Genomic DNA, 25,693 nt, shown 5'->3' with positions numbered 1-25,693 from the left:
ACAGAACTTCCACCCTCAGCTGTAACGTGCCAAGGTTCTGTAACTAAATTGTGAAACAGATTTAAAGCCTCAATAAACGATGGTGATAAAGACCTGGGGTGGAGACTGGTTCCTGCAGCTACAAGCATTTACTCCCATTTCACATGTATCGTGTTAAACAGAAGTGTACAGTGACTACTGAACACTACGATACACTGTATAGTACACTAGCTATAGTGCTGTCTCTATCCTGTTACTTTAGTGGTTGTATTACAGACCTAGAAACAGAACTGCTTGTCATGATGGTTGCAGCTCCATACCCTCCCTAGCACTTTCACAAACCACATGAGAAGCACCCCAAGTCGTTGAACTTATAAACCTTAAGTCTGCAGTCACAGGTAAAAGCACCCCATGGTAGCATGGTCATATTCCTATGCAAAAGGAAACATGACATCTGCCTCCACCAAAATGAGTCTCCTGATTTTCCTAGGAAATTTTTTCCATTTTCCAAGGGATCAGACAAGATGGGCATGCCTATAAGCATGTGAGTTTATGTGTGGATTTATTTATTTATTTATTTATTTATTTATTTATTTATTTATTTATGTGTCTATGATGGGGTGAGTTCATGTGTAGAGGTCACAGGACAGCATGAATTCTAAGCTTTGAACTAGGTCATCTGGTTTCCACAATGAGTTTTTTACCTGCTGAGCCATTTCATCAGAGTGTAACTATACATCCAACAAAGGACTGGAACAGCCAGAAAGGCTTCTGAGTGTTTCCCTTCACCATGCTCTGGGTTGTGTTGCTGCTGCTGTCGGTCCATTTTGCTGTGCTTTATACAGTAGGCCAGGCAGTGTCAAACTTATCACACAGCTGAGAATGACTCTGAACTTCTGATTTTCCTGCCCTTACCTCCCATGTGCTGGGATTGCAACTGGAGTATTTTTAATAAGGCGTTCTAAGCACTCTCTTTTATAATCAGCATTTAGAATATGCTACACCTTAAGCCTGCAGAAGACCTGGGCAGTGATGAGTCTGTTCCTCTTTGTTAGGTCCCATTCTCTACATTGTGTAAGAAGGGTCTAAGTCAGAGGTTCTCAACCTGTGGGTCAAGACCCCTCTGGCAAACGTCTACCTCCACAATCATTTACATTACAAATCATAACAATTATGAAGTACCAACAAAATCATTTTACGGTTGGGGGTCATCACTACATGAGGAACTGTGTTAAAGGGTTGGAGCATTGGGAAGGTTGAGAACCACTGATCTGTCTAATGATATTACTGCTCTCTACTCTAAAATACAGAAGAATCTAACTACCTAAGGTTATTTGCACTTTAGGAGACTGATACCAGGGATCTTCCAAAGGTACAGGCTTTTGGTAATGACTTTCATTTCAAGACAAATGAATTACTATTAATGAACACACACACACACACACACACACACACACACACACTTTCTTCCCAATAGTACATAACAACCCTATCTATTGTGATAGTTTGGGGGCAAAAGGCAAAGCCTTATTGGAATTACTGGATTCAGCAATATTCAAGCAATACATTTTATGGAACTTGGTCACACTGACATCTCAGAGCCCTTTATGATAGCGTTCAAGTCAATACATCTGGTTGAGTTAATAATTAGCTTAAATATATTACAAGTCAGTGTTGCACACAACCATTCCTGGTATGTGATGATACAGTCAACTGTGACATAATTTGCTTAAAATATTTTGCAACTCTAATTACTTACTCTACTTTTCTTTTATGACCCTAATACTAATATATAAAAAATTCATCTAATAATAAATAGGAAGCAAGGCATAATAGATTACACCTGCAATCTCAACACTCAAGAGGCTAGGGGAGGATTTCCAGGGGTTTGACGTTAACCTGGGGAACAAAATGAATTCTAAACTAGCTTGAGTAAAACAGAGACACTGTGTCACAAAAAGGAGAAAGCCAGCAAGCAGCACCTCAGGATTCATAAATAAGGTCTACGTATGCAGACTAGGGAAGGAAAGCTTGTCCTAGGAATCAGAAGGGCTTGGAAAAGGCTCATGAGAGGTTCAGTCAGATGTCAAAAACATAAAAAATAAATTAAAAAAAAAAACCCTAATGCTTAATGTAAAAACCAAAATAAAACTATGCTATAGAGATGTCACTTAGCCCCCCAATCAAACGAAGGGATAGACACTTTTTTTTAAAGAGTTGGAAATGGAGTCCCACTCTGAGATGCACACTGTAGACTATTTCCTACAGAGATACATGAGATCAAAATTCTCATATGCACCCTGTATTCCAATCCAGCTAGGACAGAAAACCATACGTAAGCTCACTGGGGCATAACAGAAATACCCAACCTGGAGGGAAGTGGTTTTCCAGGTTCTTTCCAGGGTCCCATATACCAGGTAAGACTCTGAAGTTTTCTTATCAAGTTGCTGGATGAATAGTGCCAATCAGAATCAATTAACAGGAAAGTATAATGATGTGACACACAATATCACCAGGTACTTACTCATGATATTCTTCTTGCAGACCTTTCCCATATCAAATATAAAAGACTGTAATTATGCAAAGGCCAGAGTATCTCACTACAAAACGCAATACAGTTGAAAATCAGCTAATGTTTCCTGTGTTTGGATGGTAAGAAAAGGGACCATAGTGGATGGAGGGCAAGGAGGAGTAGCACACTGTTTCTGAGCATGAGTTGTGAATTATACTCCTGTATTGCCCGCTGTAGTTCAAAGACCCCTCATGAATGCCTGAGAGAACAGATGGTCTAATTCTGTATACACTATGGTTTCCTATAACTTACAATAAAGTTCAGTTCACAAATTAGGCACAATAAGAGACATTTCAAGTTAATAATAATAGTAAAGTTAATAATAATAATAATAAATACTTAACCTACTATAAGTTCTTTAAATTCATTAACATTTTGACTTCTGGGATTTTTTTTCCACTTAATATATCTAGATCAAAGTTGACCAAGGTATAACTGAAACATTAGGAAGTAAAAGCATGGATAAGAGAGGTTGCTGCAGGAAGAGTCCACCAAGCTAAACTCAGAAGGTGTCTTTAAAGGCACCCAAGTATTCTCTTGCCTTCCAAACACCTGAATTATTAGCTGATTTTCAACTCTATTGCATTTTGTATTGAAGCACAGCCAGGACTGACAGTGACTTGGGCACTGGGGACCAGGGGGAAAAGGATAAGACTTTTAGTCACCAAGACTTGGATGACTGCAAGGAGGCAGAACAGGTGTGCTCTGGAACAAACCTGTAGAAAACTGGGAAGAGCAGAATCCAGAGTAGGTCCTGTTGTGTGTTGCTCACAACAAAGAAAAGAAAAGCATTCTCTGGGTAAAAAAAAGATAGCCTAATGGTGGGAGATTTTGCAAACAAAACCCAGTGTTCCTCACACTAGACTGTGTGAGAATGCCAACCCCTTATGCTACATGTCTGTCTTTAAAGATTCTAAACAAGGACCTACTGAGAACCAAACCTAAGGACCACCCTCCTCACGCAGAGAAAACCAGGACCACTCTCAGCAACATTTGTGCTACAGTTGAGAGCTTAGAAGTGCTAATCTCAGAGCACTCTGTCTACTGCATCTAGAGAATCTCAGATCTGCTAACTCAGAACCAAACATCTCAGCATCACAGAAATGCAGTAAAATGGGAGAAACGGCACCTACAGGATGGGTGTGCCCTCCCTGATCACCTGCCTGACTCCTGAAGCCATCATCTACCATACCTGTGCTCACTCTGGACCAATGAGTGTCTCCATATTCATCTAAGATACCACTGGCCCAAGACCTTTGCTTCAGGTATATATAAGACTTATGCCTTGCCCTCACCTGGTTTGGCTCTTTCTTGACTCACATTCTATGGTGGTTTGAATGAAAATGGCCCCCACAGACTCATAGGAAGTGGCATTGTTTGAAAGATTAGGACTTGTGACTTTGGTCAAGGAACTGTGACCTTACTAGAGAAGTATGTCATTAGGGGCAGGCTTTGAGATTTCAAATGCTCAATCTACACTCAGTGTAGTCACTTTCTCTTCCTTCTGCCCACAAATCCAGAGGCAGAACTTCTAGATACCTCTCCAGCACCATGTCAACCTGCCTGCCACCATGCTTTCTGGCATAATACTGGACTAAACTCTAGATTTTAAACCAGCCCCCAACTAAATGTTTCCCTTTATAAGAGTTGCAGTGGTCATGGTGTTTATTCATATGAAAATGCTTTAATCAACTATTTGCAACTGAAGAGTTTTCCTAGATATTCCCCATTCTTTGCCTTTGAATTATTCTCTACTTTCCCTGATTCCTTTGGCTCTTCTTTTCCTTTCCTTTCCTTTCCTTTCCTTTCCTTTCCTTTCCTTTCCCTTTCCCTTTCCCTTTCCCTTTCCCTTTCCCTTTCCCTTTCCCCTTCCCCTTCCCCTTCCCCTTCCCCTTCCCCTTCCCCTTCCCCTTCCCCTTCCCCTTCCCCTTCCCCTTCCCCTTCCCCTCCCCTCCCCTCCCCTCCCCTCCCCTCCCCTCCCCTCCCCTCCCCTCCCCTCCGTCCCTCCCTCTCTTCTCTTCCCCTCCCCTTTCTTCTGTCCTTCATTCCTCCTTCTTTCCTCTCTCATCCCCCTTCCCTTCCTTTCATTCCAAGCTCTCATGAAGCCCAGGCTGGCCCTAAACTCATGATCCTCTTGCTTCCACTTCCCAAGTGCTTATGCCACAGGACTGCACCAGAATCCCAGCTTGCTTCCCCTATTTCCTATTCTTAATACTTACCACCATCCAACACACCTTTGTCTGTCCAATTAACTGGAGCACTGAGAAATCTGGACACAATGAATCATACCTTCCCTTACCAAGAGATAAAGTTTATGTCTCCACTTTTTGAAGCATCAATTAGTACTATGATTTATTTTGATCAATTGGATGCTTGTAAATAAAACACATATAGAAAATTAAAAGGGATTTGCACACTACCATAGCAATCCCTAGACAAATGAGAAAAACCACTGTAGGTTAGTCAGGCCCCACTGAACCACAAATGCTAACTAATCTACCAATTAATTCACAGCCCCAAAAGAAATAGGAATTGTGATTTTGAGATAAGGCAGTATGAGGAATTTATTCTAAAGCGAGAAGATACACTGCACTTGAGTATGAAAATTCCCAAGTGCTGTGCTAGTGTGTGTTGCTGTCAGTGTGTCACCTGAGATGGCCATTAGCAGAGTGTGGGCATTTTAAAATATTTTCAATGAATGGAGAAGGACAAAATGTTGTCAAATGAGAAAACCCAAAGTGAAATCAATGCATGACTGTTGAAGATGGCCTCCATGCCCCAGTGGTAGAGGGTAGCCGAAAAGCCTTTCAGGGTTCACTGTTGCCTTTAGTTCTTGAACAAGATAAATTTTTCCTATATTTATAAAAGAGTATGGAGGTATGCATGTCCACATGGAGTATGTTAACTTAAGAAAACAAAACAAAACCCCCAAATCCATTAAACCTCACAGTGCTCAGCTTACCTAAGACAGCAAGCCACGTGACCTTTGGAGTATTTTCCACATTTTGAAGCATGTATGCTCCGAATTTTAAGGTACTCCAGTTTTTAGCAGATTGGGAATCGGCAAACCAAATCTCTGCACATTGCTTCAGCTCTGTCTTGCCAAAGAAGAAAAATCTGCTGCTTTGGACTCTGTTCAACGGTTGGAGACTCGGGCCATCCTTTTTCACATCTCAGATGTTCCCTACTGTGTCTACATCACATAAATCAGGGAATGCAAGATCCCACATGCTGTGAAGCCAGGTCTCCAACCAGGCGAGCAGAGCATCCCCTGGAAGGGGACCACAGCCTCATGTGGATTCTACAGCAGTGGGTGCTACAGCTCTCTCAGCACAGTCTTGGGGAAAGCACAGTCAGGCGCTATGGACAAGCAGCAAGACGGCTCTGCCCCTGTTTAATAATCTTTTTATTGAGATGAAGTGTCACTATATTGCATAGTGGCCCAGAATTTCCAGGCTCTAAAGATCCTCTAGCCATAGCCTTTCAAGTAGCAGATACTACAAGAACAATTCTTTTTAATATAAAATTTAAAAATTTTTTTTACTTGATAGGGAAAATGAAAGAATAACCTGTACATGCTAAATGTTTTCCTTTGCAAGAGTAGAGATTTTTTTAAAAAGCCCTGAAATGTTTGAACAGGTTTCAGTCATGGACAGCTACATTTGAACTCATACTCCAAATCTCAGCATAGTAAGCTGGCCAAAAAGCAACTTCTTAGAGCAACTGAGCTCCAGGATCTGCCAAGCTCCTTTAGGGAAGCACAAATCTCTAAATAAGGGAATCTAGTGTCCACATGTGGACAAAGACCTACTTATCTGCCTTCTGGTTTTCTGGTTTTGGAAATATGTTGTTGTTAATATAGATGACTTGGGACTTTCTGTAAAACAAAGATGCTTGTACTAATCCTTCCCCCTACCCCTTCTATCACAGGCTAAGAGAGATCTTATCCTATACTATATACAAGATTAAGAAGAAAACCATTAAGATTGGACTTTTGTATTAATCCACTAGGTTCCACTGCAACAACAGACGACCTAAGAAAATAAGCAATTGAAACCACCAAGGTTATCTCTTGCTTGTGTCATATGCCCACTGTTCACTAGCTCTTTGTGAGACGCTCCCTTAAGAACCCAGACTAATGAAGCATCTACTACTTGGAGGTCTGCCAGTCACCCAGACAGATGATCATCACCAGGAGTCACTTGCTGACTGTTAATGAAGGGACATGTGTCACTTCTTTTCACATTTCACTTGTGCACATGCAACTCCAAAAATCCATAACTTCTCATACCATGGGCAGCAATGGCTCGAGCCGTTTGTATGGCTTCATGGCTTGTGATCTATCCACAGAGGAATACATTGCTGAGGCCAAGTTAACCACTAAGCATCCTTCTAGGTGTCACATGCCATTTGAAGATGGACCAGACCAAAACCTCAGGAGGATGAGGCAGGAGGACCACAAGTTCAAAATCTGCCATGGCTACAGAATGGGTACAAAGCCAGCCTGGGCTACTTAGTGAGATCCTGTCTCAATAAATAAATAAATAAATAAATAAATAAATAAATAAATAAATAAATGGCTGGTAGAGCTAAGTAACAATTTTCTTGCCAAGAGGCATAGGGCCCTGGGTTCATCACCCAGAACTACTGTACTACTGTTCTCCCTCTCCCTCTTCTTCTCTCTCTCTCCCTCATCCCTGCCTCCTTCTCCTTCTGTCTAACAGGAAAGGAAATAATGACAAACAGAAAGAAACGAAACAAGAAAGATAACCTGCATGCTTGATAAAAATGTCAAATGAAGCATGCAAGGTTTAATAACAGTTTAGATGCTGGAGATTTTAGCCCACAGATAATTTCAGTCATTCAAGAAGTGGCCCTTGCAAAGAGGTAGGAGCTGAGCCTGACAGTTTTCAGACACTGAAAATGGACATGGCCGTCTATATGCAAGGAAGACCATAATCGGGTGAATGAAGTTCTAAATCCTGAATGATCAGAAAAGGAGAAGATAGGAGGATAGGAGAAGGCTTTCAGGAGTCAGGACAAACAATGGAAGAGTCTTTGCACTGAGACGCATCATCTCAGAGGAAGAAATTGCACTAGTCTTAAATCACACATCCCATGGGAAAAGTCTTTCTCATTTCTCTTCCATGAAACCCAGGAAATCACTCATCTTCCCTTCCATGTGCCTGAGCCCAAGGGCCTGGTCATTTGAGGCTTGGATCTGACATCCCTAGATAGGTCAAATGGGGAGACCCATCTCTTTTGAGAGATTGGCTTCTGGCCATGTCACTCGACCAAGAGAATGTTCTTTCTGTAATTAAAGGGAGTTAACTCCCAATGAATGTTTGTTCTATTTGTCCTGAGTTTGTTTCCTATCTCCCAGGATATTTCAGAAGCCACTCCTTATGGTCTAAGCTACAGGGCTAATTTATGTCTGTTTGTTCTGGAGTCTGCAATCCAAACCTCCCTCTCATGAAGATTTAACTTCAGAGTTTGGGCCTTCCAAAACAACCAATCCGGTTTGGCCCTGCCCTGTGTCTATGGCCATCAGAAGATTTCACTGCTATTTTTCAGGGAGCTTCAAGGACCTTCAGTATGCTGGATTTGGTTTTGTTTTGTTTTGGTTTGGTTTGGTTTGTTTTGTTTTGGTTTGGTTTGGTTTGGTTTGGTTTGGGTTTTTTTGCCATTGCACTGTTTCTGAGCAGACAGTAATCTGCCTGTGACCTGAAACTGTTCTCTTACCACTGGCCCGTTCTTTGATGGGAAGGCTCTGTGCTTTTTCACTGTCCCAGTAGACATGAGGCTTTCACGGCCATATTCAGGGCACTTATCACAGCCAGCAGGCTCTTGGTGCTCAATGATATCCATGGAGAAACAAGCCTGTTCCCAGGATGAACTGGGACCTGGCTATCATAGTGGATACTCTCGTTAGATGCGGAAAAAGCATTTGACAAGATCCAACACCCATTCATGATAAAAGTCTTGGAAAGATCAGGAATTCAAGGCCCATACCTAAACATGATAAAAGCAATCTACAGCAAACCAGTAGCCAACATCAAAGTAAATGGTCAGAAGCTTGAAGCAATCCCTCTAAAATCAGGGACTAGACAAGGCTGTCCACTTTCTCCATACCTATTCAACATTGTACTTGAAGTCCTAGCCAGAGCAATTCGACAACAAAAGGAGATCAAAGGGATACAAATTGGAAAAGATGAAGTCAAAATATCACTTTTTGCAGATGATATGATAGTATATATAAGTGACCCTAAAAATTCCACCAGAGAACTCCTAAGCCTGATAAACAGCTTCGGTGAAGTAGCTGGATATAAAATTAACTCAAACAAATCAATGGCCTTTCTCTACACAAAGAATAAACAGGCTGAGAAAGAAATTAGGGAAACAACACCCTTCTCAATAGTCACAAATAATATAAAATATCTTGGCGTGACTCTAACTAAGGAAGTGAAAGATCTGTATAATAAAAACTTCAAGTCTCTGAAGAAAGAAATTATAGAAGATCTCAGAAGATGGAAAGATCTCCCATGCTCATGGATTGGCAGGATCAACATTGTAAAAATGGCTATCTTGCCAAAAGCAATCTACAGATTCAATGCAATCCTCATCAAAATTCCAACTCAATTCTTCAATGAATTAGAAAGTGCAATCTGCAAATTCATCTGGAATAACAAAAAACCTAGGATAGCAAAAACTCTTCTCAAGGATAAAAGAACCTCTGGTGGAATCACCATGCCGGACCTAAAGCTTTACTACAGAGCAATTGTGATAAAAACTGCATGGTACTGGTATAGTGACAGACAAATAGACCAATGGAATAGAATTGAAGACCCAGAAATGAACCCACACACCTATGGTCACTTGATCTTCGACAAGGGAGCTAAAAACATCCAGTGGAAGAAAGACAGCATTTTCAACAAATGGTGCTGGCACAACTGGTTGTTATCATGTAGAAGAATGCGAATTGATCCATTCCTATCTCCTTGTACTAAGGTCAAGTCTAAGTGGATCAAGGAACTTCACATAAAACCAGAGACACTGAAACTTATAGAGGAGAAAGTGGGGAAAAGCCTTGAAGATATGGGCACAGGGGAAAAATTCTTGAATAGAACAGCAATGGCTTGTGCTGTAAGATCGAGAATTGACAAGTGGGACCTCATGAAACTGCAAAGCTTCTGCAAGGCAAAAGACACCATCAATAAGACAAAAAAAAAACACCAACAGATTGGGAAAGGATCTTCACCTATCCTAAATCAGATAAGGGACTAATATCCAATATATATAAAGAACTCAAGAAGGTGGACTCCAGAAAGTCAAATAACCCCATTAAAAAATGGGGCTCAGAACTGAACAAAGAATTCTCACCTGAGGAATACCGAATGGCAGAGAAGCACCTGAAAAAAATGTTCAACATCCTTAATCATCAGGGAAATGCAAATCAATGATCACACAAATAATGCTGAGAGTCAAAAATCAGAATGACCTCAAGGACATTGCCAAGGTCAGAAACAGTAAGAGAGAAGTGCCAGATACTTCCCAGGAAGCCAGAGTTTTAAAGTCCCATATCACTGAGTTTTTAAGTCCACCCCTTAATCAAGCATACTATGTCCTGACCAGCCTTCCTCATTGGCTGTGTTATAAACATTTTAGAAACTTTCTCTAGCATTCAGATTTATTTTGCACAAATAGCACATGTCTGTAAATGTTTTAGGATTCAACTATATAATGACTGTTTCTAGGGAGTGAGACACCATCTAGCACACTATAAAATAGGGTAATCATTAGGTGCCCCACCCCTATGAGGAAGAAACCAAGGAAATAAAACCCAACTGCACTAAGTCCCCAATGAGAAAGCTCAATAGGGATGGATTTGTTGAAAAGCTCACAGGAATTTTGTCTATATGTTGTGTTTAGCTATACTTCCTGGGCATATAAAGAAGTGATTGTGCGATGACATAGTATTTGGAGGAGAAATGGTGGGGTGAGCCTTGTTCAGTTAGGCTCTCTTAAACGGCAGAGTAGGAAGCAAGATGGCACAAATATTTCAAGACAAGTGGGAAGAAGCCATGAAATGCTGAAGGCACTTGTCTTCTTGGATCAGACATCAGAACTCCTGGTGACTTCAGAGGAAAGAAGGATTAACAGCAATCTCAAGCTCTACCACAGCTTTCTCATTACATTCATGGCCTCCTCCTTAGGGATTTTGTATGTGCAACCTCCTCTGTATTGAGCTCAACCCCCTGCAGCCAGCCTTGTGGACATCTCCTTCTTCACATCCAGGTACCTAATTCACTGATTCCTCCTGCATGAGCCTCTCTGGCTTCTGTCTCAAAGGTGTTTGTTCACTCACTCTGCATCCCTTCTCAATCTCCTAAAGTATTGCTTTCTCACAGCACTCACAAATCATTTTACTGACGTCACTATGGTTTATAGTTCGCCTTCACCCAATCTAAGATAAACTTAACCTGAACAAGCAAGTGGTGGAACAGGGTTACTCTTGCCAGAATGGTTGACAAATAGGTACCTGCTAATTATCCTCAGGGCTTTATAGATAGATCGCACACTTTACTCATAAAAAATATACTGTTCTTATTGGGTATATTTTTGTTAACCTAGACATACCTGGGAAGAATGAATTTGAATTTAGAAAAAGCCTCCATCAGATTGACCTGTAGGCAAGTCTGTAGTACATTTTCTTGTTTAATGAGAGATATAGAAAGGCATTGCCCACTGTATACAGTGCAAGCCCTAGATAGGTGGTCCTGAGTTGTAAACGAAGTAGGTTGACCAATCAGGGTTTCTCTATGGTTTCTACTTCAGCTCCTGCCTCCACATCCCTCCTATGAATTCCTGTAGTAATGGAGTGTGATCTGAGCACTATAAGATGAAATAAATGCTTTCATCCCAAGTTGCTTTTGAACACTGGGTTTTATCACAGGTATAGATACCCAAAGACATGCATTATCCAGTAGTTTATCCAGAGATATTGAAAAGAGAAATACCACAATACATAGTGTCAAATGACTGTAAAGCCCAACACTTGGGAGGTAGAGTCAGGAGGAGCAGGAGTCCAGGGTTATCTTTGGTCTCCACAGTGTTTGAGGTCAGTTTGAGATATCTGACCCTATCTTAGAAAACAGGGAGAGGAGAGAATGATCAAATAATTGACATTTTGATGAGCATTCCTCATCAACTCTTCCCTTCTGCTTCAACAGATTTGTAAATGTGAATTTTGCATAAACAGAATAATATGACTGTCTCATTTAGCATAGCACTTTCAAGGTTCCTGTAAAAAAATCCTAAGCAGTCTACAATTTTTTTCTTAGAAAGCATTGATATTTATGCTTGCTACCACTTCTATCCCAACACATACACACACATGCGCTCTCTCTCTCTCTCTCTCTCTCTCTCACACACACACACACACACACACACACACACAATCATTTAGTGCAACTAGAATAAATGGTCTTGGTGAGAAAAATAGAAGAGAGAAATTAGTTGGATATTTCAGATTAAGAAGACACCAAAAGTGACTTACAAATCTTTGAAAATGGCTATGTAGCTCTGTTAATTCCACCCGTTTTCTTAGTCATTACTCTATAAAAAAGCATAACTTTGACATTTAAGCATGTTTTCCACAGCACTCCAGGCTTTCTTACTTTTTCTCTGAAGCTATCCACCTTCCATTCCACAGGCATTTGATGCCACATGGCTGCTTGCTGACCTCCACTGCTGAGCATCCCAGCCCAACTCAAAGGGCAGGAACTGCCTCTTCTCTCCTCTCTCTACAGATTCTCCCCCAAGGCTCCTCAGTGCATACTCTATTACTGCAACAGTTTACAGCTTGCCCACTCTTCTGTTTTCTCCCAAACTCTAATAAAAATTCTCTGAGTTTCCCCTGAGTCCACTTTTAAATTCTTTTATTAACGAGACCCAAAGAGGGGGTCTTAATTTGTCAGTAGTGCAGGAAGCCCAAAGCAAGAGCACCTAAACCTTGCGGTTAACACCAGCATAAGCAAGCGCTACCATGCTAATTTTGAGTTATGGATATTTGACTACAGTGTTAAAGGCTCCGGGATTATCTCCCCTCCCTGCACTCTATTCTAACTTGTCTTCATGACCAAGCTTTATTTTAGTTGAGAAATTTCAGTTAGAGAAAACAAGACACAAGCCTGGGAACATCAATGTAGAGAGAATGCAATATTTTCACAGCTGTAACAGTGTTTCAATATAGAAAACTACCAAATCTTTTATCTATGGATATTATTTTAAAAGAATCAGTTCTACCAATAAGTTTTTATTTAAAGAGCTTAGAAATAATGATAGTTTCAAATCTGCCATCCCTAAAACACACACACACACACACACACACACACATACACGGAGAAAAAGAAAGAGAGAGAGAGAGAGAGAGAGAGAGAGAGAGAGAGAGAGAGAGAGAGAGCTAGGTTTACTGGAATGCTGGGGAAACCATCAAGAAAAAGCCTACTTTTAATACATCTGATTTCAATGCTGGCCTGGTATCCAAAATGTAATTTTCCCAAGAGAGAATTAACCACTCAGATAATGCACAGAAAATTACACTAGGAACTTAATGCTTCCTTTGTAATTCTAACTCTAAATTAACATACAGATTAACATACAAATGCAAACAAGATTAACCTATTGTATAAGGCAATCTTAAAATGCTATATATTACCCATCTTTTATTTTGGTCTCCTAAGCATGAGGATTGGATGTTCTTATCAGTGTGTGACATTCCTCCCTCACACCTTGTTTTGATGTCACACATTACCCATCTGACATGAAAAAAAAGATGGTTCTGAATTATAAAAAGGACATTCTATAAATAAATCTAAAAATCCATATCTTACAGGCAGTAAAACTTAGGACAAGAATACATAAAGCAACATGTTCAGAACTCTACTTCACTGTGCAATAATATATATATATATATATATATATATATATATATACACATACACACACATGGGACAGGCTATATGACATGTGAATAAATTGTAATTATTTATCATAATTCAGAGATGGAAAGCATGCTATGTGATTACCTAAACTGTAGTAAAATATATATGGCATAGTACTTTAGTGCAGGTGTGGTATAAAACACCTGATCTGTAATCCCTCCATGGGAGGCAGACACGGGAGGATCTGGATGAGTTTGAGGTCAGCCTAGACTCCATAAAGAGAAACAGAGAATCTTGGACTTCCTGTCCCTCAAAACCAAAGGTGATAAAGCTACTGCCACCAAGATGAACCTGTCCTTTCTGAAGGAAAGAACGTGAGTCACAATAACCAGAAAAGGCTCAGAAAACTCATGGAGTTACAAGATTCACTAAACCCTTCTCCAAGGAGTAATCTATCAGAGACAGGCCTCTTTAGTAGACCTGTCTGCAAATTGTACAAACAGCTTCTTGAGTGGTCACCCATGCTCAGATGGGTTTTTGATGATGCAGCTGCCTTTGAGTCATCCCCACTTCTGCAAATAACCTCTCACTCACGTTGCTACAAGTAACCCCAATAAACACACAAGTCCAATAAAAGACAATGAAATTGAAGAGTGTTTTTGATTTGTCATGTGGCCCTACCTGGGATGAAAAGACATTTGTTCCTGGCTCCCCAGGAAAAGTCATAACACCAAAAGAAAAAAAAAAAGTCAACCTTAAGTATTATTTCTGGCCTTACAATTTCTGTGTACATGGTTTCTTTTATATTCAGGGCTCAATACAATCATCAGTTCTTAAGTCAAATAAAAGAAGGAAAAAAAAAAAAACCCACACATTGGGAGTTGAAAGCAATCACCTATGTGTCTGTCTTTATCCCTTAAGTTAGTACAGGACCTGCAGTGCAAATAATAGCACACAGTAGTGGGAAGCAGAGATAATGTCTACATTTATCCAAGAAGAATTGAAATGTGAGGCAAACTCCACGTTTATCAGCCCAGTGGGTTTACCTGCCCAAATCACTTCAATCCCTATCTATCCCACAGTGAGCAACCTTCCCTCTCAGCCTCAGCTTATTGACCCCTTCTCACCAGCTGCTCTCAGCTGGTCGCTCTCTGGCCACCCACCTGTGCCACACCTTGGACCTTATCATCAAACAGAACTGTTACAGGGAGAAGCTTATGAAAACCCTCTGGGATAGGGAACATGCATATAGTGGCCCATGCTTATAATCCCTTCACTAGAGAGGTAGAAGCAAGAGGATTGCTCCCAGCTCCAGGCCAGTCAGGACAGATAGAGACCTTCTTTCAAATACACAACGGCAACAAAGCCCCTTTGGAGTGGCTCTAATCATTAGTTTATTGAATTGGCCATCCATTTTTATTTTGAATTTACAGCCCTATGCCCACCCTATTCTTTGGTCCCTACCAGTTACCTCTCCACTTAAATACTGTTCTTCAGTCATTTCAAAACAGTATTCTTGTGTGCCAGGACTAGGTACCTAGTACCCATGGAGTCTCTTTTTGTCTTCCCTCTAGCCTGGCAAATTCCATTCCTCTGATATGAAGGACAAAATGGTACAAAACTGATCAATGATTCATTTCTTTTACTCATCTGTTTAATCAATACCTACTGAGCTATAAGGACGAGCAACAAATAACCATGTTGCTATTTGGAAATTTGTTTTAAAGTGGTTTATCTTTTTTTTATGAATTTTCTAAAAATATCTCAAATACTGAAGCATGCAGACATCCCTTCCATGGTCCCCACTGCTCTGTAGGCACCCTCTGCCTGTTCAGTGGCTGATGCTATTATGACCACTCTACACATCAGGTCGTTTCTATCACAACACAAGCACCTCTGGTTCTCCACTCTCTTTCATTCCTACGAGAATTCAGAGGCACCAACATCTCTCTTTCTTAAATGTATCCTTATACCTAAGTTCTTTGCTCCAGTCTAACATATCCACTCTACTATGCTTTGTGTTGTTCTGTGTGCAGGTAACATAAATGTAAATGAAACACTGAACTGTATCCAAAGAGCTCACTGGCTAGTAGAAAAATAAAGGTCTAAGTGTGTGTGTGTGTGTGTGTGTGTGTGTGTGTGTGTGACACACACATGGTAGTGATCATTTTTTTTCTAATCTCAAACATGTTTGAAAGTGACAGCATGCATGATAATAAATTAATAGACTGAAGTGAGTTAATGAAGGTTAAGACAACTTAAAAAAAAAGATTAAGTGGCTTTTCTTATTTATTAATCATGTAACCTGTGCCAGTGCTATTTTCATTAATCCTCACAGCAGTTCTGTGAGGAGGAAATAATGTTATTATCTCCCTTCACACATGAAGAAACGGAGGCAGAGAAATCTTAAGATGATCACCTAGGGATTTCCAGCTTAGAAGTAGTAGTATTAGGGTTCAAAGATCATTGACTCTAGATCTATGGCCTAACTACAGCATGTTGGTGAGAAAAAGATGGAGAGGACAGACAGATAGAACACGCAGCAGAAGCAGAAGTGCAGGTAATGACTTTCCACTTGCTCTGCGTGGGCTCACAACCCAACTCCTTCCCTCAAACTCCATCAGAGCACTGGCTAAGAACTCGTCTCATCCCCACCCCGCTGGATTCTCCCATAGCTCACCTCACTGTTGTCGACCCGGTGGACACGTTCTCTTGTTCAGGACCTCTTAGAAAGCACCTTCCTGTGCTGCCTTCCCTTTGCCCGTTGCCTTCCTCCTTTGCTTCCTAAAGGAGGGCATTCCTCCACCTTTCTTTCACAGTCCCCCCTTCTCTAGTCATGTGTTATCCCTCAGTAATTTATGTTCACTTCCTACAAACTAATATAGTTCAGGTGGAGGTGGATGAATGGTAAAATCTACTTGCAGAGATCTTTACTTCCTTCCTAGGCTAAATACTCTCCCACCTGTTGGACATTTCATCTCGCCTGCCCTTTTATATAATAGTGACGATCTCAATTGTGTGTAGAATCTGAAGGAAGTGGGAACAGCAAGCCATTGAGAAACACAGAAGAATGGTAGGTATCATGAATGAGAAGGAAGAGGAAACGATATGTATAAGTCAAAAGGAGTAAGAGTTATCGATGACAAAACGCTTAGGGATTTCATGGACAGCAGGAACACTAAAGGAATAATATACAGTATTTATTATTTATTGAAAACTGGCAGCCAAAAGACTAGATTTTACGTACTCCTGTTAAAAAACAAAATAGGCCAAAGAGATGACTCAGAGGGTAGTAGTGTGTGTGGCTCTTGCACTGAACCCAAGTTCAGTTCCCAGCACCCATGTTGGGTAGCTGTCGAAATCTGTAACTTCAGCTCTGGATGATTTTGATGCTTCTGCCTACTGCAGGCCAGTACACCCACAGAGACACAAACAGACACATTTTAAATCTAAAATTTAAAAACACAAAATTTTAAAAAGAAAATATTTTGAAATAAATTAAAGGGAGAGAGATGTGAAGAATGACAGATTTATTTGTTTCTCACGCTGTGTGTATACATCTTCATATGTAGACACACACACACATATACTCATCTACCAAAACATGGTACTGTACACCCTAAAACCTATGCTAAACAAAATTCTTTAAAAATTAAGGTTTAATCTATATCTTGATCCTTAAAGATGCCCCCCCCCTCCCGGCAGATTGTTTCAATGGTACAAAGGACTCCATGTTCTTCAGGTCCGGAGGCTCTAACTGCAGCCATCCTGGCGTTCATTCTTCCTCACACCACACTTTCACTTAGTCACCAAATCCTCCTGAGTGTACTTCCTTAGGAACCTCCATATCTTTCCAAATTTATTAGCAGTAGTAACCTTTATCTTCATCTGCTTCCTCCAGTTCATTATGAATACTCCCCAGGCATGACCGAACCACACTAAGTGGGCAGATCTGCACTGCTCCACTGAAACACTGTTGGGAGTAAAACTCTATAAACCTAGAACACATCTCTCAATCTGTAGACCTGGGGAGAATCACATGTTTGTTGAAGTGGCATATGCTGTATTCTCTCCTCATAGAACTTAGCATAACTACTCATAGTATACACAGTAAACACAGTTAGATAACTAATCCTCTCTGGTGATGTTGGAGCTAGCCTAAGTATCGTGGCCTTCTGTAATCATATCAGTAGTGGGGCCATTCCCTGTCCCACATCTGTTTTCTCTTATTCGAGTAATAGAATTTCATTTTCCTTTAGGGAACTGCCCCTCCCCAAATGCTGGACTGCCAGCAGAGAACATTTCACTCACTTCAAAGCAAGACATGTGGCTCAAGATGACCCACCCATGAACCACCATCCCCTTAGACAAATGACTGACCCAAATGTGGGGTACATGGCCCCATTCAGTGATCAAAACACACTATCTTCCTTTTGGGGGTTTAATGCCACGGCTCAGTAAAAGAATTGTGAAGACTCATATGACCTTTGAGGCTTTGTGGAAAACATTTTCCGGAGAATGAAGCTAACGTGGGAAAGTGGAGAGTCACAGACATTAGCATCACCTCTGGCGTTTGAGCTAGGCAAGCGCACAATCAGTCTTTAAAACAAAACGAAACTTGGCTGAAGAGGTTCAGAATTCACAATTCTTCACATGAAGAAGGCACATAAATACCTATAAATTGACTAGGGGGCACACATGCCAATGTGCCTTACGTAAACCTCTACCTGCATTGTAAACACTACTAGATTAAAGTCATTAATGTTTCTGCAATAAAACAAAACGTGTTGGAATTAATGGAAGTTAATTTAGCTCAGGATAGGTTCTTCTATTTAAAAAAAAGTATAAACAACTTAAAATTCTGTAAAACAAACAAACAAACAAGCAAACAAAAAGTCACCTGCTGCTTTCAGAACTACAGAGAGGCAGGTGGAACGGTTTCAACTGTTTGCCATGGTATATTTAAGTGACATGGGTGGTGTCCTAGACACCTGTACAATATTCATTCATTTTCCTTTGAGCAGAACCTGTTACTCTCTAGGGTCCTTATAGAACATACTGCATCTAGTGCATTATTTTAGACAAATATTCATCTTCCCTATCAGTACTTTTGATTTTAGCAATCCCCCAAAATTAGCTGAGCAGTGGTGCCCTATTTTATAAATAAGGAACAGAGGGTCTGATTAGCTAGTAAAAGAAAACAAACATACACACACACACACACACTCACACACATGCACACACACTCACACACATATACATACACACATGCACACATACTCATACACATGCACACACATACATATACACACATACATATATACATATATGCACACAGACACACTCACACTCACTCCCATACACATGCACACACACATATACATACACACACAAATATGCACACACTTATACACACGCACACATACACACACACACACACACACTCCTACTCTTGTTTCTTCATGTTCTTACTTCTCTCTCAGGACTCACTCAAATCAATGCACTTATTGATATTAATTGCTCTCCTTGGTACTCTCAGATGTAGAGATGCACATTATGGAAACTAATGAGAACACTAGACAAGTAATTTCACTCTTAACTGTGTGCAATGTTTATTTTTATAAAAGCAAAATAGACAAATACATAAACATCATTGCACGTGTGCATCTTCTAGCATGCACGGATGTCTGTAGGCGTGCGTTTTTATCGCACAGGCAGCCCAGCCTGAATGAGCAGAGTGATGTGGTTGCAAGGCAAAAGGACACCTGGAGATGGTTCTGCCTTGGGGAGAGTCCAAACTCTGCTGCACATAACCTGAACCAACAACACAAATACCCCTCCCATCCCAAGGGGTGTTTCTAGGTCAGGACTCCCTTTCTCTGGACATTTTCCCAGCATACTATGCTGCTTTTCTGGCTGACCTTTCAAGTTAAAACCTCTGGATACAAGCCCATGAAAGATTGTGATAAGGGAAATTCAATGGCTTTGGGGCTCACAAGAGGAAAAAAAAGGAAAGAGAGAAAAGATTTTCAAAAATTTGAACAGAACCCCAAAGGACTCATATAAGCCATTCTTTGTCTATGAGGCTATTCCAGAACACACACACACACACACACACACACACACACACACACACACACACTCCATCATTAGGCCATGGTCTTTGATGGCTTTGTCCAGTAAAGATTTCCCTGCCCTGATTCAGTCTCACCGTAAGAATCAGACATGTGAAAGCAGCTAACTAAGGCAGGACTAAGGTTGGGTGTGAAGAGCTACCCTGTGCAAGACCAGATGTATATCACCTCAGGACCAAAGTGGGATTAACCATCCATTTATTCTCCTGTTTACAAAACACTTACAGGTTTACTAGGGGAACACAGTCCACTCAAGTACAGCTGATCAGGGTAGCCACGTCCCCTATTTTATGCTATCCATGAACACCCAGAACTCCCTCTTCAACATTCATCAGTACTTAAGAAGCCAATTATTCACAGGTCAAAATTAATCAGGAAATCAGGCAGCTCCATGACATCTTTGAGCAAGGTTCTTCCTGCTCAAGGTAATTCCCTGCTTACGTGAGAAGTCATCTGACTTTATCTGTATAAATAACATTCGTTTTTTTAACATTTTAATTCAAGTAGGATTTAACATAATGTGCTAAGATAAAACACTTTATTATATAATTACTCTTCATATATTTTCAGTTTCAGAGGGTATGTCATGTAGTCCAGGCTGCGCTCAGGATGACCTTGAAATATATATATATATATATATATATATATATATATATATATATATATATATATATATATCCCTGAACTTCCAATCCATGCACCACTATGCCCAATTTATGTGGTGCTAGGGACTGACCTTAGCTCTCTGTACAATATTACCAGCTAAGCTACATCCCTAGCCCTTCTTCTTTACATACTGTCCCTTCCTTCCATCTCAAGCAAGCTTAGCCTATATTTAAGGCTACAACAAAGATAAATAAGAGAAGGTGGTACCCAACGTCCAGGGAAATCGGCTCTCATGGTTTAAGTTTAATCTAAAACTGTTTTAAAACTGTCTTAACTGGTTAGCTGAAAGACAAAATCATTCTCCCTGTGTATAAAACCCACCTAACTAAGCCATAAAAAAAAATCACTTTTCTGACATCTACATTTTGTATCTTCCATTTTAAAAAAGTCCTTCTTTTGTATCTAATTAACATTTAGCTCTTGCTTATTTCAACATTCCTCCTCTGGTTCGAATCCAACCAACCTTTAACTGCAGGCCTATGTGCTGAGCTGAGCTAAGCAGTGCATAGTAAACTCACTCAATTATCTCAAGATTTATCACTTTACACATGAAGGCACAGGGGCGCCATTAAGTTCAATGACTCTCTACAGCCTTGTTCATGGCTTCTGCAGTCTCCACACCCATATGTTCTCTGGGGCAGCCTCCTGTAAAGCAAATGCCCAGGATGGCTTCCATTTGGCTTTATCCTTGTGGAGACTTGCTCAAGATGTGCCATGGCTGCTGGTAAGTAAGGCTTCTATTGGTCATCTTACTCTTGGAATCAATGATGGTAAGGTAATTCACAGAAGAATACATACAACACATACCCATTGCAAACCAACTCTTCACATGAGACTTTTTCCCTGGATTCAAATAACCAGAGATTAATTCCTCTCTGTACAGATTTATTCTACCTACAATTGATAATACGCATCAGATCTTACTTCTTTATATGTTGGTTCCCTGACCAGTACACTGTTAGCCCAAAGACTCAGAGTATAAAGGCTTCTTCTTTCTCAACCAAGCAGGCCAACAGCCATGCATATCTCCCACCTTTAGGCATTCCAATAGGGCAGCAGTTCTCAACCTTCCTAATGCTGTGGCCCTTTAATACGGTTCCTCATGTTGTGACGATGACTAACCATAAAATTATTTTCATTGTTCCTTCTTAAATAAAATTCTGCTACTGTTATGAATCATAATGTAAATGTCTGACACTTCTAATGGTCGTAAGCAACCCCTGTGAAAGGATGACTGGACTCTCCCAAAAGGATCTGTGATCCACAAATTGAGAACCACTGTCATAGCAGCTGACATTTCTAGATACTCCAGGGGTTTCTAGTAGGAGCTCAGCTTGTCGAATGCAGGCATCATACAGCTGACATAGCAAACAAAACTTGATGTACTCTGACAAACTAGCAACCACTAACAATGGTGAGGGCTAGGCATCACGTCAGAATTTCATAGCATAGATCATTCACAAAATGGAAGCATGTTATGAAAACCAAGGAAGCATAATGCTATCTCCATAACCACAAGCAAGAGTCCTCATCGCTGATTCCTCCCAGAAACCCTTTGTGTTTGTCTGTTTGATTGCTTCTCTTGTTACTCTGAACATCCCGCCTTCCCTGAACAGGAAAGAGAACCTCCTAGGCTTTTCTGCAGAAATCTCCAGGCCAGAAATCTTAACTTTAATTGCTAACATACTACATAAAGCACTGCATTGATATTCTAAGTAGACAGTCAACATTGTAGCTTTAGTGTGGTGAAAATTTACTACCTTACTCACATAGACTATCATAGTGAAGACAGACAGACACACACACACAGAGACACACATATGTGTGTGTGTGTGTCTGTGTGTGTGTGTTCTAACTTGTGACACATGTGATAACACCCCCAATCCTCAGCACAACTGGGTAAAAATGTGAAAACATTCCAGAGACATTTGCAAATTATTTACTGCCCTAAGCTGAACCACATCTGGTTTATTGCTGGGAAGAAAGAATAACAAAAGGATGTCAAAAGTGTTAAAAGGTCAGTGCAGTAAAGGATGAATAAGATAAGAAATACCTTCTGCCCTTACTGTGCCAGGATCTTACACACAAGAACTCAATTTACCACACCTAAGTCTCAACCAACACTCATACCCCTTTGATCCACAGGGAAATGTTTTACACTGTACAATAGCAGATCTTTTTACACTAGTGATTGCATCAATTCAGTGGTCCTCTGTAACTACTGGGATGGCTGTATTTCCACATCAGGGTTGTAAAAAACTACATCAAATAGTTTTTCATGTTATGTATATATAAACTGTCTTAGTATTCTTCTTAACATGAAAAGTTGTAGATCCTCACTATAAAGGCATTTGTAAAAAGTCCGTAGAGTCTATAGGATACTAACATGTTTGCTGGTTTAAAGGGGATGAGAGAGGAGTTCTCTCTCCCCTCTAACTAGAGGCTGTGGGATTCTGCATTCTAAACTCTATTCTGAGTCCAGGAGGACAGGAGTCTCTCTACCGTTCAAGTTAGAAGCATCCTAGTATCTCCAAGTCCAGGTCCTTCTAAACTAAATATTAGTGAGCCATGACTGGATATTTGCTTCCAGTGTACTGAGCTACCCAATCATTATTCAGGAGTATGGGGATTTTACTTGTTCCTTCTGCGCATTGGGTGGAAGGATTCTCTAATTGGCAAGATGCACAGAAGAGCCAGCCTGAATCACAATCTTAGGTCCCTACTGTGGCTTTGTATGTGGGGATCAGCCTCCTGTCCCAAGCTCCTAATCTCTTGTTTGTCAATGCTGTTTCTGAAATTAAGAAATAAGTGTGATTTTGAGAACTTAGCCTCCCTAATACAACTGGCATAGAAGATGCTTAATGGCGGCTGAATTGAAAATGTCTTGTGAAAAATCAGAGATATGTTTTTCCCCTTGCCACCACTGAGGGATATTCAGGGCTCAACTGTGAAAAGACCTGAATGGACTCCAGGTATCTTTCACAGAAGAGGTCAACAGAACTCCAAGAGGCAGTTCTCCTGCCAGTGAAGGGCACTCGGCAACAAAATCTGGCTGGGTGCCCTAAATTCTTTAGGGGACCAAGGGAAAGAAAGGGTGGGGAATAGAACATAAGGCATGGCCCTTGCCCTGGTCTCAGTCCTCCATGGAACTGGCTTCTCTGGAATACATCCTCCCTACAGGAGGCAGGGTAAAGAGCGAGACCTCGCCCTGCCCTCTTGTCCTCTGAACTCTCACAGCTGCTCCCCAGCTTGTTTCTAGAAGCAGCACTGCTCCTGACCGCTTCCCCCCAGTGGACAGAGCGTGGGCTGTCCAACCATCCCGCCATCGTAGGTGTGGAGTTCTAAGGAAACGGTTCTCAGAAACCATCTGCGCCCTCTTGCTTCAGCAGTATTAGTGGGCACCTTCCTGTCCCACAGCCTTGAAGCACCCTGTGAACGCCCCCAAAAGCCCCTAGGACCCTCCCACCTTGGCTTTACATTCAATTCTAGTCGCGTCAGAGCCGCGGAAGGGCTCCCTCCCTGGATCAGTTCCAAAGAAGTTGTGAGGTCCTTAGGAGGGGCATTTAACAGAGCTCTCTCCAGTCCAGTTTCTGGTAGGGACATGGGGAAGAGGACATTGAAATCCAGGCCATTTAGGCCAGAATACAAATCCGTGGCGCTGCCAAGGGTCCCATAAAAATGTATTGGCATTTCCCTCAGCATGGCAAATCGAACGAAAACCCACCAAAGGCACCTCAGCCAAACATTCCTGCCACACGCCACAACCCGGTACTCCAGGTTCCACGCCAGTAGAAGATTCCCAAGTTTCTGAAGCGGAACATTCCAGCCGCTTTCAATGTCTCCCAGGTCCCTCCCCACCCAGCTCCGGGGGCCCACCTTTGGATTCTGGCCAAGAGAGGCAGCAGCCAGGATCCCCCTAAATCCGTGCTTCCCTCCCAGTGTCCCGCCCCCTTCCTCTCTCCCCACCACCTCCCGTCCAGACGCCGCACTCAAAGCCCTCCAGAGCACAGCAATTCTGTGGCCCAAGAGGTTAATCCAGGCTTTTCTCTCCCAGTTAGAACCAGGGGCGTTCTCACTCCTTGGCCTCCCAAAGGTCTCAACCTTCTCTGCCACAGCCACTCGCAGGGCTATTTCCTCAAGCTAAATAGGGCTTCTGGACTTCCCAGGTCCAAAGGTCCAGGCGAGTCTCAGCCTGTCCAAGGGCACTCCATATTTTCCACAGACCCTACCTGTCCCTCAATGCTTGTAAAAACAAATTAAACAGAGATCCCAGCAACTTCGGGGCATGTGTGTGACTGTGCAACGAGCGCGTTGGAGAGAGCATCGCCCTAGAGTTCGGGCCACAGCTGCAGAAGCACATCTGGAAAAGGGGGAGGGGTCGAAGCGGAGGGGACAAGAAGCCCCCAAACGACTAGCTTCTGGGTGCAGAGCCTGTGTCACCAGGGGTTGGTTACCTGTCCTACGTTGATGAATCCGTACTTGCTGGCTATGCGATCTGCCTCCGCGAAGCCGCCGGCGATCTTCACTGCCCAGTGGTTGGTGTAGACGCGCGTCCGGCACACCGGGAGCAGACAACCGGCGAGCAGTGCCAGCACGCACAGTAGGTCCCGCCGTCCCGGGCGGCTGCAGCGGTTCCCCCAGTCCCAGTCCATGGTCCCGACGCTTCGCCGCCTTCGCCCGCCCGCTGGCTCGCGCGCTAAGCGGCGCGCACAACTAACTTCTCCGGCCTGGGCCGGCCGGGCGCGCAGCCGGGAGCGGTCGGTAGGAGGCTGAGAGCCCGGGAGCGGAGCAGAACAGCTAACCCCTCTCAGGCTCTTAGACCATGCCTGGGGCAGAGGGGACCGGGGTGACGGGCTCTGGGCCGGCGGGGCGTTGAGCGATCGCTCCCCGGCTTGCACGGGAGGCGGCGGAGTGGGACTGGAGCCTCCGCCGCGGGCTCTCCCGGCTTTGCTCGTGGACTCTTCGTTTGCCTCTTGCTTCTCTCGGGCCCTGGAGCTCTGTGGAGACGACCGGCCGGAGCGCAAGCAGCGGCCGGGCGCCCCCTCTGCTGAACCCGGCTCCAAGCGCTCGCTCGCTCGCTCGCTCGCCCGCTCGCTGCGCTCCCTCCGGCTCTGAGCAGCGCGCCGGGACTGTGAGTGGCGACGGCAGCGGCGCCCGCTCCGCATAAATGACTCCCCCGCCCCCCCCCCCCCCCGGAGCACCCCTCCTTTCCCACATCTCCCTCCTCCTCTACTCCTCCGCCCTCACGAGCGGGGCCTCAGCCAGGAGCCACCCAGGTCCTAGCGCCTCCCTGTTCTCCCTGCTGTAAACTCCAGGGTCGGGCCAGCGAAGTCGTCTCCCCAAAGGGCTGAAGGGAGAGTGCCTCCGGAGTCTTGATTTCTATCCTTTTTATTCCGCCA

General features: G+C 42.4%; 1 protein-coding gene and 1 non-coding gene across 5 annotated transcripts in view; one reads left to right on the top strand and one right to left on the bottom strand.

The window, feature by feature from the left end:
• Positions 1–25,434, bottom strand: part of Pcsk5 (proprotein convertase subtilisin/kexin type 5) — a 417,146-nt gene extending 391,712 nt beyond the window's left edge. For all 4 annotated transcript variants that reach the window (XM_021151578.3, XM_029472674.2, XM_021151579.3 and 1 more), the window contains exon 1: positions 24,749–25,434. In XM_021151578.3, the coding sequence (XP_021007237.1) occupies positions 24,749–24,946 (198 nt within the window). In that variant the 5' untranslated portion in view covers positions 24,947–25,434. The remainder of the gene's footprint in view (positions 1–24,748) is intronic.
• On the top strand, positions 13,271–13,374 carry LOC115030011 (small nucleolar RNA U13). Its single transcript, XR_003835606.1, has one exon. It is a non-coding gene; the product is annotated as a small nucleolar RNA U13 (small nucleolar RNA).
• Positions 25,435–25,693: the final 259 nt, after the last annotated feature.

The sequence above is a fragment of the Mus caroli genome, unplaced genomic scaffold (assembly GCF_978045245.1).
Source record: "Mus caroli unplaced genomic scaffold, Mus_caroli_1 scaffold_20, whole genome shotgun sequence".
Classification (NCBI taxonomy): Eukaryota; Metazoa; Chordata; class Mammalia; order Rodentia; family Muridae; genus Mus; species Mus caroli.
This window is presented reverse-complemented; position numbering and strand designations above follow the sequence as displayed.